Genomic DNA, 15,875 nt, shown 5'->3' with positions numbered 1-15,875 from the left:
AGGGCAGAAGCACCGAAATCGGCAATAAAACAACTAAAGAGGACCTCCTAGTACCCAAAAAAGAATGAAACATTTATTTTACTCCATTCACTTCACTCAGTCCAGCAGAACTTGACCTTTAAACTAGAAAATACTTATTAGACATTCTTTCGTCATTCGTTTAGTCTCCCCTGAACCCCCTCTACATCACACTGCAATTGAGGCCCCCCTGGGTAAACCCAATCTTCCCCCTTATCCGCGACTCAAGTGAGTCCGGTATAGCTCCATCCCCTCTCACTAGAAGGTCTGCAAGGCTGTCGACATCAGATGGCTTGATGCAACCGAAGCAGATTCCACCCCTTTTCGTGTATACTAAAACATTTCCAGCATACATGTGACCACCAACATGGGAGCACGGATACACGTAAATACATGCGTCACCGCCCTTCTTTTCCTTTATGGCATTCCTCAGGAGCTCCAGCAAAACAGTACCACAATAACCACAGCGACCATCACGCTGATGATGTGAGCAGACGAAGACAAATGCGTCATTTGAGCGGTCACAGGGGACCGACCCTTTGCTTTCCCACGGGAACTCACCCGATGTTATGCAACTGTACTGCGTTATAATTACTGATTGCAGTTTCTCGTCGTACAAAAATCGCAAGAGGCACTCGTCTGGACCTGGTCGATGAAACACCGTCAGCTGAACATTCTCCAATTCTTTGACCTTCGAGTTAAGGGCATCATAACCCGCGACATTCCTCAAATTCGATTCCCAGTCCTTTGCACCAACATCCGATGAAAGAAAAAGGTGCTCAGTGAGCGTCATGCTCCCAGGCAGTTTTGCCGGAACTGGACCACAGCATTCCTCCCTTTCAAAGCCGTGTTTCAATGCATCAAGTCCCTCAATATCAGCCAGAGCCTCCCTTGAGAGACGCTGGACGATCGCGTTATGTGAATTCATCATGGAGACCGATTCTCTTCGCAGCTGTAAAAACAAGTGAGTGCACAGGTGAGAATACTTTATATTGTGCGAAAGACAACGACAAGCTAACCCCTTCATCTATACGCAAGGAAGGGCAACATGCAGCCACTGATACAAACGACGAGGCAGAAAAATTAGTCAAACTCTCGTTCAACGATAAGCACAAATGAACACAAAACAAGACGATGCTCAAGCGCTATCAACAATAATAACAATCTCACACCGTATCAACTACCCTCCCCCCGAGGTTACTCCCTGAGTAGATGATTTGCTATTTAGTGGATCAACTACTCTCGACCTCTTCAACATGTTCTTCGGTATACAGTATGGAAAAGCCAAGGCGTTGCATGCCATGCTAACGGATTCTTCGCCCTTCTGCTCCGTCTCCCAATTCCTTTCCTTCCTCAGCTTCCCAATCTTGGCCAGCTCCAGTTGACGCTCCCGATGGGCCGAAAGCCGGTCGTGGAACAATGTTACTATCGGAGGAACAGCAAACTCGAACTCCCTCTCGTTGAGTGAACCGTCAGTTTGGATAGTGAAAGTGGAATGAAAACGCGGGAACCTCGAGCGCTCGATACTAAGCTCCTCTGCAAACATTCCCCGGTTCTCTAAATGTTGCACTTCACTTGTGTGTCGATCTTTGATAAAAGTGCGTAGCACATAAGGTATTTTGTAGTCTACCGGACGCAGACGCGGATGGGTGGGTATTGTGCGGGCGATGGGCCGAAGTCCCCGTGGTGGTGGGGCGCTCCTACTCACCACAGCCCACTTGTGCAATACCATCCCCTCAGAATAATTATGCCAAAGGGTCCTTTCACCCGATACTACAAGCAAGAGATAAGCAATAGGGGTACAAACAGAGAATATCAAATGATGCCAAAAAGAGGGGTGTTTGCTGCATAGGGATATTTCACAACACAAATTGATGCTGTTGGGCTCGTACTTCTCTCTTTTTTTTTTACACGTCCTTCAGAAAGTGTGCTCAGCAACTGCAGCGGCGATGCCACCAGATCTGTGACCCATTTGTAGCACATGCACAACCCCATTCTTGTGTACCACAGTCCCTGAGACAACCACCGCGCTGGGTGGCGGCGGCGAAACATCGGAAACGCTACCACACCACAATCCCACCGAACTGATTCACAATGAAGCCTCTCTGTATCATTTCAACATGTTCCCCCTCGCCCGGCGGATGGTATCTGCAGAAAGTGTACGGAATGATTCACTCGCGTCGTCCATGGCACGTAACAGCGGGGAGGGAACAGTGGAGACCCCACTGCAACCCCTGGACATGTACAACATTTCTCTGACGAGGGTGGAAAGCGACATGTTGTCGTCCATACACGACAGAATACCTCCGACCGACGGCTTGAGACCGAAACAAAACACAGAGGCAAGATTGATATCATCTGTTGATTCTACCGTGCCATCTAACAGTAAAGAGCAACTCTCGTTAAGCACGGTACCTAAGAGCCTCACAAAAATTTCACCATCAGTAGGTTCCTCAGACCTCAAACGTTGCGCAACCGAACCGGCTATCCGCCCCGTTTTGTCGTAAAAGCCTCCGGTACCCGCGGCCGCCAACAACAGCCTGGATGCGGGTGGCACTTGTCTTACGAAATTTTTCATATGCTCGTACCGGTCTATAACGGCAGATATAAAAGCCGCACCGTACCGATCCATGAGTTCAAATGGGCAAGTGGAGAATCCAAGCCGACGTCGGGCAACGCCCTCTACACGCCAGCACTCTGTCTCTGAGGCCAGCTGGCATAACTCGAGGGAAAGAGCTGCCAGAAGCCGTTTAGACACGTCACCTCCCCTTGTAACAATGTACGGGACCTCGGTTGACTGAAAATACGCCAACGCACTGGAGAGAGCCACCTTGGACTCGTTGTCGGCCACGTGTACAGCAGGGAGGACTTGGACCTCCACCATAGGTTTTCCGCCCAATGGAGCCACCTTTGGTGCACAAACGGGCGTGGCAACCACAGCGCAGTCTAACAATGCTGCCACATCCTTCACCGCGTCAGACTCTCCGATCAATAATGCGTAACGTGGGGAATTCAAATCAAAGGAACTGCGGTGCTGAGCAATCAATTTAGCGGCACCACCAAGCGCGTCCTCAGCGAATATCAAAAAGGGTGCAGACGACGTCAAGGAACCTGCAGAGCAGCCCGGTGACACCACAAACCGATCATCGCAGGGAAGAGGATTTAAAACGCGATTATGCACACGGTCCAGTTTCGCCACCACACACGCGGAATTGTATATGTCGCGGTTTGCCATGAGCTCCGCATACATGTTGATGCTCTTGTCAAGAACATCGGCACCACCGTCGGTTTCGGTGCCGGTCACTAGGGCACAATAAGAGTTCCACAGACCCCCCGGAGTGTTGTGAGGCACGGCGTCACAAAAAGGAGTTAAATCTTGCCTGAATGCGCCACACATTTTCTGGTAAAACCACAAACGCCATTGCCACCATCCGCGCATGATCTCTGGCAACCACACTCTACTCCATGACTGACATTCCATGTCAGAGAGCAACGAAAGCTGCGGGTATAGTTTTCTCCACTCTCCCCAGGGCAAAGTATGAAATGCTGGGACGACGTCAGTCACCCCTTCACCGTACCCAACAACCCCACTTAATCTCTTGAGCACATCTGGCGAGGGCCACACGCCGAATTGAAGGGAGGGGAATCCAACGCGCACTTCATCTGCACAGGAGATTGGAAATTCAACCCTGGCACACGTGAAGAGCAACTCAGCGCCGAAGTCTAGGGCGGACACACCAATCTCCCCTACAAATACCACTCCACACCTTGACGCCTCTCCCATTCGGCGAAACAGTCGAGACTTCGCGCGCATGACCTCGAGGCGATTTATAGGGGTCAACTCCAACTCTGAGTGTTTCGGGGTATAAAAGGGAATATCGCGAGCCGTGCGGAGCACTACAACGAGACCATGCGACCATTCCTTCACCGCCTCCAGAGTGGAAAGTGCGCTGTTGAGTCCCGCGACAAGATCCACAACGGAGGCTGGGTTTTCACGTAACTCCAATGCGACGGTGCGCTCCGACAGCCATTCCACATGCAGTGAAGTTGTATTGAGACTGGTGTCGCTGCAAATTCTCGAAGTGGGAACAACGGTATCATCAAGCCAGCAACGCAGTCCAGAGTTTTGGGAATCTGGCTGAGCACTCAAAAGCTCCCCAGCATCCGCTGCCGCTTGACGGTCCTCAGTGGCAGCACTTTGGCCCCCATCAACACAACTCCCTTCCAATTCACTGGATGCACCAACGTAGCCGTCGTCGTTATTTGCGGCGGTCGCGTCCGGTACGACGTTCACCTTCTCGTCGAGTAACGCCCCCTCATCCTCTGAGATTTGGAAAAGTGCACTCTCCAACTCGTGCAGAGTGCAGGCGACATCAGTTAACACCGGCGGATCACGCAACACAAATGGCACTGATGATAATAAAGGGTCTGTTACCACCGAGCTGGTTGGACCCGATGGTTGTGGAACCCGTGCTACATTTCGCTCCACTTGTGCCGGTTTTGTTTTTGTTGTAGGTATATTTGAAGCGGGAACGTTAAGACGGCGCTCAGAACGCTTCCGCCTCACCTGAAATTCATTTATTTCTTTGATCAGCCCATCAAACTGAACCCTCGCGGGCTCAACAGAAACGTTTCCACTTTCAACGCAGAGCAAGGGAGTTCTCTCAAGGGAGCAAGAAGTCGTTGAAGCGGAAACTAGTTGGTGCTGTGCGATATGAATGGCAGCATAGGCTTTCGGATGCCGTACAACGAAGAGGCAACGGCGCATCGTCGCCACTTTTGTTCTGCCCCCCGTTGTCCTCTCTCACCCCACAAAAAAAAAGGGCACGCCTTTTTGGGATGTAAACAACGATAGAACTAAACACGCGTACCACGAAACACAGAGACGAAAGGAAAAGGAAAAGGGTGAGTGTGTAGGGATGACAATAAGGCAACCGTCTGTTCAAAGCAACATACGCACCCCCTTCCACCAGGTGAGCCTGCTTTAGACGACAATGCCAAACCTCTCCCCCCCCCCCTCCCCAAGCAACCAAAGGGAATTCAGGTGATAATTTGTGGTTGTCAATGGGGAGAACCAACGGGGGTAAGGGGAAATAACAACAGTAAGTAGCAAAAGGGGAATTATATATAGATGTGTAGAAGCAAGTGAATGGAGGTAGAGGAGACGATAATGATATTTGGCACCGCTGCGACGTCTACGCCTGACCAAAGAACCATGCCAAGACAGCTTCATCCGTTGCGCAGGGCTCCTTTGATTCTTTCATGGCGTCAGTTGGTGACGCGCATAACTCCATACAACGCATAACATCAAAGCCGAACCTCTCCACATTGGCCTTAAACACAAGCACATCCGACCTCATGACTCCAAGCTCCACCTCGTCAATATCAGGCGACATCATCACAGTCCGCATCATACGGGCAAAAGTACCTAACATTGGCACAACAACACCACGGCAGTCGCTAACGGGCACAAGAGGGTTTAGGAGGTGCATGACTCGGGCTGTTTCTCGTAGCGTTGTCATGACCCACGGGCTTCCGGCGTCTTGCCACTCTCTTCTAGCAGTGTCAGCAAGCACCCCTACCTTCTCCTTTACAAGTGCTGCTATTTTTCCCAGTAGTTCCAAACGACACATCTGGCAACCCTGGCGAACACGCTCTAGGTCCTCTGAGATGGAGGAAGGCAAATTATCACCATCAACCACCCTCTCCCAGCGCCTTTGCATGAGCGGAATACCGTCGTAGAGCAGCGCAAGATTCTGGGAAGCTACAGCCATGTGTGGAACGGTGATAGATTCAAGGGTACCGGTCTCCACAGCCATCGCACCTAGCAGGAGAGCAGCGCACTGTGAATTGTATAGCCTCAAGAGATCGTACACCTTTCCCATGATGTCAAAAGCAAGAAATGGGAACCGACCCAGGTAGCCATCATAATCATGCAACATCTCGAGAAGTATTTGCAGGGATACACTCACCACTCGTCCATCGAATTGTCCACCCAACGAAGGTAATATAAACGGCTTATTTACCTTACCCTCACCGACTGCCGTAAAATTGAGATCCGGTACCGCATCTGGCTTCTTCGATGGAGCCACTGCCATCTCCTGACACGTCTTCGGCGAACTGGGGTGAGTTTCGCGCGAGTCCTTAAAATCGGTGAAAACAATGAGCGCCCGCAGCGCGCTGACGGCTTCGTCACCACCATTAAATATTACGGAAACACGGGACTGAAAATCCGCATCTGAGTCACACGGAACCCACTTCTCTCCCTCTAGCGTCAGGCGTATCCTTTCGATATTTGCCGCGTGACGTGACCGAACGTGTTCCTTTCCGAGCCGCACCACAGCGGCTTTAAGCTGCTTACCCGAAAGGCAGCTCCAGGGGTCACCTAAATCACCAACCATCGCCGCAACGTCGTGAAATACTGCGACCATGCCCTGCATGAAATCGTACCCGGACTTCACAAGTGTCTCGAGATCGTGCACATTGGTAGGGACGCACGAAGGCCGTGACCGCGCTTCCAAAAACAGCGCAACCGTCCCCTCTGCCGCGGCGAACAACGCAACTAAGTTCCTCCTGCTCATATCCCACAAACTTTCCTCACCATCATGAGCACCAACGTCGCGGAAACTGGAACGCACACTAGCCCCAACGACGAGAAGAGCCCAACAACGAGAGGCCTGCCTCACTGCCTGGGATATTTGAACGGCGATCGCACTAAAAATCCGCATAAAAGCGGGGAAGCGGCACGAGTCGGACAGGCCAATGAGTGATAACTTCTCTTCACGTGAGCTGTCACCAGCCACGGCGACTTCCAGAAGAGAATTTGCTCCTTTCTCACCCACAGCACCACTGTCCATCATGCCCGTCACAAACACGCTTCGAGCGTTCGTCCACATAATATCAGGCAGTCGCTCCCGGTTTTGGTGAATGATGGTTGGCAATAGATTCATTTCTCCCGCTGCTCTCACCGCTCTCAACAAGCGGCCTTCCTCCACATCTGATCCTGGCAACGGGTTGAAAGTGAGCTCAATTTCTCTCATGATCATTTTATGAAGACTCTCTTTCGCCAGCAACATCCGCTCGGGAACATCCCTTAACACCCTCACCCGCGTGAAGTTTCCAGTCTCAGAGAAGTTGTTGTTGTTGTTGTTGTTGTTGTTGTTGTTGTTGTTGGCCTCACCTGCCCCTGCGGCGGCCCCGCACCATAAAGCTTTGTACAAGGCACAATAGTTTTCAACCACGGCTGGGAGCTCAGTCATGTCTCTCTCCGGAAGCGATATCCAGTTTTCATTGACTGACAGCGCTGAGAGTGTCTCCATCATCCCCACGGCCAAGTCCCGGGAAGCAGTCAAACCATGTCGAATGCGGTAGTTCTGTGCGATCGTCATCATCTCCCTGACAAAACCCGTCCCATAGGCATCGACATCCGCCCTTGTTTGCTGAAGGTCGTCAAGAGCCCTGCGCGCCTCCCCAGCACGATCCGTGAAATCCTGCGACACGATGAAAAACTGGTCCGCACGGCTCTGCACATGACGCAATAAGCAGCTCTCCACCGCGCCTTCCCACTCGCGTAATTTCTTCATGCGCTTTTCAATCTCCTCAAAATCATCTGAGAACGTTGTAGCGGTGATCGGAACTCCATCTTCATCTATCTTACTTCCTCCTCGTTCTTCAATTACCCGCTCCAGAAGGCGGAGCTCGTTGGCCGCATCGTACGATGTGTCAAAGAATTCCTCTGGCACACCCTGGGGCCACGGTAGGTTTTCATTTAGTGCGCACGACAGAACGGAACCGAGTTGTGGCGTAGCCGCGGGAACATTCGCCAAGGGTTCCACCCCTTTGTTGTTTTCACTTAATGTCCCTGACACAAGTTGCAGATATGGCATGTAGTCCCAGTTTTGATTATACCTGGCCATCAACGTATCTGACGACGGTTGCTCGTTAGTAACAGTCCCTGCCCGCTTCATGTAGGTCTTGTGATCCAAAGCATTGGACACAATCCCAACGAACCAAGAGCCCCACCTAAAATTGTCCCTTGCTTGACGTGGATCGTTTAAAATAGAAATGAAGCTTTGTCCAATGCTAGACCCAAGTTCCACAAAATACGCCCGGGTGACAGGGTCCAGGTCAGCAAGTGGGTCACCATCCAACTGGCTCTCCGGTGTGTCGCTACCCGACAGAATTCCCGCCGGAGCCTGAACAACAGCCTGCACCAGGCTTTGCGGCAAAGAGGCGCCGCCGCCCTCCGCGATCCATCGCGCTAAACGCCCGTGCAACGCCCCTGAGGATACGCCGTTACGAATGCATTCCTCCAGGACAAGCGGGGGGACCCCAAGCGCCTGCGCCAGTCGGTGGTGACTCCATCCGCGTTTTGCCATCAGGAAGGCGCAAAGCTTAGCAACCGGGTCGCAGGATTCGGCTGCCTGGTGGAGTGGTACACAGTCCACGGGGTGACCTGTTGACATAACTGCTATTCGTGACTGTATCCTCCTTCACAACCTCTTGATCCTCTTTACAGTAAGTCACGTAGCGGTTCAATTTTAAGACAAGAAAGTGAAAGTTGGTTAACGCATCATCTCCCAGGCGATGTGGTCCCACATGAAAAAAGGAAAAGCAGGGGTACAAGCAAGAAGCATATCATCACAAGGGGGAAGTATGCACAAATGTGGCAAAATCTGTACCAGCACATCATTGTCTTTCCCGATCAGCTCACCGTAACTCCTGAATGCCGTAAACTAAGGCGAAGCTGCAGCTCAAAACGGCAGATGCAGCACTTCAGGTAATTTTTCTTCGGTTGGGTTACACCACTGCCACCATCAGAGTGCGACGGCACCTTGCGGAGATCAACGGCTTCTCTGCCAGCACCGCAAACAAGACGGGGGGCAAAACACCGCACACTCCGACCTCCAAGCAAAGGAAGCGCTTCACCATACCGTAGAGGAGAGCAATATAGGCAACTACACACTGGAAAAACGGGAGCGGAACCGCCTCCCGACCCCTGCTCATACACTTAAACGCCTCATACACCGACGTTCACGACTAGCTTATCAGAGTGCGGCAGAAACACGTGAATCATGCCGACATTGTGTCCACTATCGGCTGCGATAAATATGGCGGGAAAAAAATCAAACGGGAAATGAGGCAACAGAGCGTCAACGTGTTTCAGAGTAACACATGATCAATAATCGATAGGTAAAAATGACTTTAAAAACTGTATCCCCGGATTGATTCCTCTCGCCACCCCCCCCTTTCGTCGCATACCGTACTCCATTATATCGAAGTGCACACACAGCACTTTAAAGAATAATAATGACGAATGGCGCAGAAATAAACGACGTACCAGATGGACGGAAGGAAAAAAAACAAGCACAAACTCATTGCCGAGTGACAGGACAAATCCAAAGCATAAAAGCAGACACCACTGTGCATCCTTTACACTGCAACCGATAGCGGCGCTCAACCACAAAGAACTCTATGAATATGAACACCACATACCTCATCTTGACGTGCCCATCTGCGGTGGCAATACGCGTACGTGTCAAAGAAAAGCGCATGTGCGACCGCAAAAAAAAAAGACAAAAAGGAGGTGCATAAATTTAGAGATAGTCACAGGGGACGGATAACAGTAGAAGTCAAACAAATAACTCTACAAACGAAAAGAATCGCGAAGTAAACTAATTCCGTTCGATTCAATGTGGAAACTGAAAGTGGAAGACGCCTACAGTGGCGATTGTTTCCCATCAAAGAAAAAGTAAGCAGCAGGTACCTTCCACCATACACCACGAGTAGAAACACAGCACCGTCAAAGAACCAAGTACTAATGGCAACCTTCCTCACAGTCTAAATGTTTGCCGTACCAAAAGCATGAAAAAAGTGTGCACTCACTCAATAGAAGCCGTAGTAACCTTAACGATAGCGAAATGCCCATGCACAACCGCTACGCAACCACACACACACACAACAAAATCGTCACCTGGTGTACTTCTCACGGAACTGGTGCCGGTGGCACAGAAACTCTCGGAGGTGGCACGGCAACATTCACATCAGAGAGTTTATTCTCAGATGAAGCAATAGATCCTGCAGATTCTCGTGGGACAGGTGCCGGTGGCACAGAAACTCTTGGAGGTGGCACGGCAACATTCACATCAGAGAGCTCATTCTCAGATGAAGCAATAGATCCTGCAGATTCTCGTGGGACAGGTGCCGGTGGCACAGAAACTCTTGGAGGTGGCACGGCAACATTCACATCAGAGAGCTCATTCTCAGATGAAGCAATAGATCCTGCAGATTCTCGTGGGACAGGTGCCGGTGGCACAGAAACTCTTGGAGGTGGCACGGCAACATTCACATCAGAGAGTTTATTCTCAGATGAAGCAATAGATCCTGCAGATTCTCGTGGGACAGGTGCCGGTGGCACAGAAACTCTCGGAGGTGGCACGGCAACATTCACATCAGAGAGTTTATTCTCAGATGAAGCAATAGATCCTGCAGATTCTCGTGGGACAGGTGCCGGTGGCACAGAAACTCTCGGAGGTGGCACGGCAACATTCACATCAGAGAGTTTATTCTCAGATGAAGCAATAGATCCTGCAGATTCTCGTGGGACAGGTGCCGGTGGCACAGAAACTCTCGGAGGTGGCACGGCAACATTCACATCAGAGAGCTCATTCTCAGATGAAGCAATAGATCCTGCAGATTCTCGTGGGACAGGTGCCGGTGGCACAGAAACTCTTGGAGGTGGCACGGCAACATTCACATCAGAGAGCTCATTCTCAGATGAAGCAATAGATCCTGCAGATTCTCGTGGGACAGGTGCCGGTGGCACAGAAACTCTTGGAGGTGGCACGGCAACATTCACATCAGAGAGTTTATTCTCAGATGAAGCAATAGATCCTGCAGATTCTCGTGGGACAGGTGCCGGTGGCACAGAAACTCTTGGAGGTGGCACGGCAACATTCACATCAGAGAGTTTATTCTCAGATGAAGCAATAGATCCTGCAGATTCTCGTGGGACAGGTGCCGGTGGCACAGAAACTCTTGGAGGTGGCACGGCAACATTCACATCAGAGAGCTCATTCTCAGATGAAGCAATAGATCCTGCAGATTCTCGTGGGACAGGTGCCGGTGGCACAGAAACTCTTGGAGGTGGCACGGCAACATTCACATCAGAGAGTTTATTCTCAGATGAAGCAATAGATCCTGCAGATTCTCGTGGGACAGGTGCCGGTGGCACAGAAACTCTCGGAGGTGGCACGGCAACATTCACATCAGAGAGCTCATTCTCAGATGAAGCAATAGATCCTGCAGATTCTCGTGGGACAGGTGCCGGTGGCACAGAAACTCTTGGAGGTGGCACGGCAACATTCACATCAGAGAGCTCATTCTCAGATGAAGCAATAGATCCTGCAGATTCTCGTGGGACAGGTGCCGGTGGCACAGAAACTCTCGGAGGTGGCACGGCAACATTCACATCAGAGAGCTCATTCTCAGATGAAGCAATAGATCCTGCAGATTCTCGTGGGACAGGTGCCGGTGGCACAGAAACTCTTGGAGGTGGCACGGCAACATTCACATCAGAGAGTTTATTCTCAGATGAAGCAATAGATCCTGCAGATTCTCGTGGGACAGGTGCCGGTGGCACAGAAACTCTTGGAGGTGGTGAAGCAACTGTAAGAACTGCAGCTACGCCATCGCTGCTCACCGTGCGCAGAGTTAAGGGCATCCTGGAGACAACTTCAGGGATTAATTGCCCATCGCTATTGCCATGCAGTCGAAATGATGGGGTTTTGCCCTCCTCTATTCCCACAGCAAGGTCGCTCAACTCGCTGCCTGAATCATCACTAGAATCAACACCAGCGGTCATCAGTCCTCTAGGCAGTTGAACCGCACCCTCCTCTGTTGAAATCGACGTGACGATATCGCCCTTGCTGTTCTCAACCAGTGAAGTCCGCTCTGCAGATATTACGGCGGAGCTTGCTGGATAGCTAACGGCGCCACCGTCGGGATCGGTTCTCTCTGTGGGTGGAACGGGAGCGTCGCCAGAGCTCCCTTTCTGTGAAGACATTACATTTCCCTTCACAGGCGAAGATGCGTCTTCGTTCCCTGGGTGGCTGATTTGCATGCCATGAGAGCTACTTTGGCTCTGGGTAGTGTCGGTTATGGACAATTTCGAGAGACCCGACACGGGGGAGAGAGTGGTTGACGAACTGGCCGGCGTGCTCGTCGACGAGACTTGCCGGACGATTAGAACATCGTCAATATGCTTTGTAAGCAACCGCTGCCTCTGTGAATTATCCATGAAAGGGGTTACTATTTTCTTGGGTAGTTGGTGTAACTCGGTCTGCTGTTCCTCATCTTCTACAACGGTTCCACCACCCTCTATAAGACGTCCCTGTTCGAACAACTTGTCTGGAAGCAGTCGCTCGCACCTTTCTTTCCACATCAAGCAAGAGCGTCGAAGCTGCATCTCTCTATCCTGAGCCAGTGCTCGTTCTTGTTGAACAGCTTCCTGAAGGCACCGCTCCATAGACTCCTTCATTTCGCGCTGGCGGGTGAAAAACTCCTGGTGATATGCCGCTTCGCGTGCATTATGCTGCTTTAACAGGGTCAAAAGGGCATCACGTTCCTTAACCACAGCCTTTACCTCCTCAGGACCTCCCACCGTGTGCATCATCTGTTCGAAGGCTTGAAGCCGCTCTCGAGCCTCAGCCAGCTCACACTGGGTGGCCCTCAGTTCCTCCTGCACCCGTGTCAGAGCTAAGGCCGTTTTTCTGAACAAGCACAACTCCTTAGATATCAACTCATTCTCCTCCCGGACCTGCTCAAGGGTACTTTTTGTGCGCATAGCGTCGTCCATGCATTTTCGCAGTGCTGTAGCGTTCTCAGACGCTCTTTCCTTTAGCTCAGCGATAAAGAGATCCTTTGCCCGTGAAGTCTCCGCTTCTCTCTGTAACTTCGACCTAGCTGGGTGATTTTGTGCACCTCCAGCGCCGCCACTAGATGGAACCTCAGCCGCGAGGCGAGCCACTTCGGCCTGATAAACAGCCAACTCCATCTTCAACTCCTGCAACTTCGAAACCCGTGCATCCCTTTTCCAGACTGCCAACTGGGCATGTGATTGCTGCAGCCGCCTCCACACCTCACCATTTTCTCTGGTAAGACGCGCCACCTCAGTGTCCGTGCCATTATAACACCCCCCTACTTCAGCAGGTTCTGTCACGCCCGAGGGAACCGGAACCCTCGGCGCTCGAAACGCACGAAGTGCTGCCTCAAGCTCCTTCAGCTGCACATCTTTGGTGAGTAACTGAGCCTTATATTTAGCGTTCTCGTTTTTGAGGGTGATGATTTGGTCGTCTACTGAAAGAGCCGCGCGGCAATCCACTACCTTCGCACGAAACCGTTTACTGTGTGACTCTCTATACGGTCTGAGAACATCCCTAATGGCCCCAGTTCCAGACCCCGTTGCAGAGCCCGGAGGAGGGGACTTCCGCGCCTTCACACATGTTGTAAAGTCCCGTTTCGATGAGTGGCATCTTTCTTGAGCTCCGTTGCACTCCCACAACATTGGCGTTACTGCGCGATGCCCTACTTCGTCCTTCTTTTGGGTGCTGTATAAAAGTGACAGCAGTGTGGGTCCACATCCCAAGACGTCACGTTCCCCGGGGGCTGCAGAAAGGGCTTTGGAATCCACAACCTCGCCCTCATTCACATCAGCCGCCGCAGGATACTGCACTCCACAGGTTTCCAGGAGTTCAGCAGGAGCTTCTACAACAAGTTGTTGCGGCGACGTGGGAGTTGTAATGTTACCCACACCACTTTGCATCCTTGGAAGTGCCCACTTCTGGATTTGGATTGCCACCTTTATATATGGGTGCGCATGGCCCCATAGCAAAGACGAAAGAGGGGGCACTTGGGATTAGCAACAGGCAAAGATACAAAAAAAAAACAGCATAAATAAATTGAATACTCTTTGTAAGCAATTGTATTCCCTCACTCGGTTATCCGGTTTGTCAACTTCCCTCACAACGCTACAAAGGAGGCGTGAACACCATGAGAAAAGCTTCCACTCATGTGATGGTGTAGAACAAGTCGTTAAGACCGGAATAACTGTTGGCTGCGCCGACCGCAGGAAAATTTTTTTAAAGCAACCACCGGCCTCCAGTAGCAACTATGAATAATAATCAAAACAACACCATAAGGCGTGTATCCAACCCCAATTAGGCGGACTTCCATTAGTAGAAAGAAGCTAGAGAAGTAAAAAAAAATCTACAAGGTGTCCCCGCATTCACTCCCCACGCGTTCGCCCATCGAATCACTTCACCACCTGCAAGCGAAATCGGCACAAAAGGGAGGAGGAGCACGGCACACGCCGTCAAACCCGTCAGAAACAAAACCGGCGAGGACAGTGCAGAAAACATTTTGTCATCACCTTCTCAGCCACAAGTTGAATTCCTTCAATTACCAACCGAATTGCTGTACTGTGGTGCGCTGAGGCGAGAGTTGCTTCCGCAGACCACATCGGCACGTGATGTGAGCACAGAAAGTGGCTGGAAAGAACCACAGCCAACAAACGTGGGCCCGTTGTGCGTACTCACCAGAATTTCGTTCCGCACTTTAATCCTATATTCCATTTTGGGGCCTTAAATGAAACAAAGTAAGAGAACGCGGAAAAAATGTAGGAAATGGAGCGGGCCTAACGTGTGTCTCGCGCACAGCGGAAGAAAAGAGCTGGGTTGAAAGTACGACACACGCGAATTAGGCAAACGTGTTTCCTTTAGGAAATCTGAAGCCTTTTGAAACAGCTGATAGGGGGGAAATAGAATAAACAAATAGAACATTTTACACAGATTTGCCTTACTGTTGCGACAATTGCTCGTGGGGGTTCCCCTATGATCCACACGCTCCAGACCGCCCCATGGCCAGTTGTGAGGGAGGCACGCAAAATAAAATAAAATAAAAAAATAGCAAGCCCTGAAGAGGTGGAGCTTCCAATTATACTTGGCCGTCTGGCCTTAACGATGGGCGTCTCTTTTTCAGGGTGTCTACCACCCACGACAAGCCGGAGCTCAACCCCTCCCCTGTCTCAGCCGAGCAGAGCTCGATGTGCCATGGGCGATTAATTGTGTCACGCAGGTTGAGTGATGACATAACCTCCTCCTGCGACGCCGCTTCTGGGATGTCTTGCTTGTTCGCAAACAGCAGAAGCGGCACACCTACTAACTTTTCCTCCTCTAAAATATAGTGAAGCTCCGTCCTTGCTTCCTCTATCCTCTCCATATCAGCAGAATCAATAACGAACACGAGCGCATCAGTATGGTCAAAGTAGTGCCGCCAGTAAGATCGGAGAGACTTCTGACCTCCAACGTCCCACACAACAAATTTCAACTCATCTGCGGTGATGTTTTGAATGTTAAACCCCTGCGTTGGGAAAGTGTCGGATACTTCCTCTTCACATATCCTCCTCAAAAGACGCGTCTTACCGGCGTTGTCAAGGCCGAGCATCAGGATCCGACGCGTTCGGCGCGAAAAGGGTCGGATCTTGAGAAGGAACTCCAACAGGCCCATGCGTGGCGGATTGGGGGGGAGCACGTCTTCACCTGCGGCCCCAGAGCCAGACGAAGTAAGAATGACGATAACAGCACCGTTCTTTTGACAATCAATTTGTGCTGATTCACAGTCGTTGTCTTGGTTTGGTTTCGATTCACGCAGCGGTTGGAAGGTATGCAAAAAAATTGAACAACGTGAAAAGAAAAGTTTTTTACGGTACGAGGACCAGCAGGAACTCAGGAAGCAACAGCGGCGCCAGCGTTGAAAGAACATATCACCCGGTGCGAAAAAACAACAACAAAAGATAAGCG

General features: G+C 51.0%; 6 protein-coding genes across 6 annotated transcripts, besides 2 other annotated features; all 6 read right to left on the bottom strand.

Annotated features, from left to right (window-relative positions):
- Nucleotides 1-181: 181 nt before the first annotated feature.
- Tb10.6k15.1910 (hypothetical protein, conserved) lies at nucleotides 182-1,045 on the bottom strand (the record flags this gene model as incomplete). The annotated part of the gene is made up of 1 exon (XM_817996.1): nucleotides 182-1,045. The coding sequence occupies one exon, from the start codon at nucleotides 1,043-1,045 to the stop codon at nucleotides 182-184; it is 864 nt and encodes a 287-aa protein (XP_823089.1).
- A 153-nt stretch (nucleotides 1,046-1,198) lies between these two features.
- Nucleotides 1,199-1,750, bottom strand: Tb10.6k15.1920 (hypothetical protein, conserved; the record flags this gene model as incomplete). Its single annotated transcript, XM_817995.1, has 1 exon — nucleotides 1,199-1,750. One exon carries the CDS (start codon nucleotides 1,748-1,750, stop codon nucleotides 1,199-1,201), a length of 552 nt encoding a protein of 183 aa, XP_823088.1.
- A 378-nt stretch (nucleotides 1,751-2,128) lies between these two features.
- Nucleotides 2,129-4,786, bottom strand: Tb10.6k15.1930 (hypothetical protein, conserved; the record flags this gene model as incomplete). Its single annotated transcript, XM_817994.1, has 1 exon — nucleotides 2,129-4,786. The coding sequence occupies one exon, from the start codon at nucleotides 4,784-4,786 to the stop codon at nucleotides 2,129-2,131; it is 2,658 nt and encodes an 885-aa protein (XP_823087.1).
- Nucleotides 4,787-5,213: 427 nt separating this feature from the next.
- Tb10.6k15.1940 (hypothetical protein, conserved) lies at nucleotides 5,214-8,483 on the bottom strand (the record flags this gene model as incomplete). Its single annotated transcript, XM_817993.1, has 1 exon — nucleotides 5,214-8,483. One exon carries the CDS (start codon nucleotides 8,481-8,483, stop codon nucleotides 5,214-5,216), a length of 3,270 nt encoding a protein of 1,089 aa, XP_823086.1.
- Nucleotides 7,152-7,191: a microsatellite.
- A 1,520-nt stretch (nucleotides 8,484-10,003) lies between the features above and the next one.
- Tb10.6k15.1950 (flagellum transition zone component) lies at nucleotides 10,004-13,840 on the bottom strand (the record flags this gene model as incomplete). The annotated part of the gene is made up of 1 exon (XM_817992.1): nucleotides 10,004-13,840. One exon carries the CDS (start codon nucleotides 13,838-13,840, stop codon nucleotides 10,004-10,006), a length of 3,837 nt encoding a protein of 1,278 aa, XP_823085.1.
- Nucleotides 13,841-14,957: 1,117 nt separating this feature from the next.
- Nucleotides 14,958-14,981: a sequence feature (AT_rich).
- Nucleotides 14,982-15,009: 28 nt separating this feature from the next.
- Nucleotides 15,010-15,582, bottom strand: Tb10.6k15.1960 (ADP-ribosylation factor 3, putative; the record flags this gene model as incomplete). Its single annotated transcript, XM_817991.1, has 1 exon — nucleotides 15,010-15,582. The coding sequence occupies one exon, from the start codon at nucleotides 15,580-15,582 to the stop codon at nucleotides 15,010-15,012; it is 573 nt and encodes a 190-aa protein (XP_823084.1).
- Nucleotides 15,583-15,875: the final 293 nt, after the last annotated feature.

Source organism: Trypanosoma brucei, chromosome 10 (genome assembly GCF_000002445.2).
Source record: "Trypanosoma brucei brucei TREU927 chromosome 10, whole genome shotgun sequence".
Lineage (NCBI taxonomy): Eukaryota > Euglenozoa > Kinetoplastea > Trypanosomatida > Trypanosomatidae > Trypanosoma > Trypanosoma brucei.
Note: the sequence above shows the minus strand (reverse complement) of the source record. Positions and strands in the feature narration are given on the sequence as shown.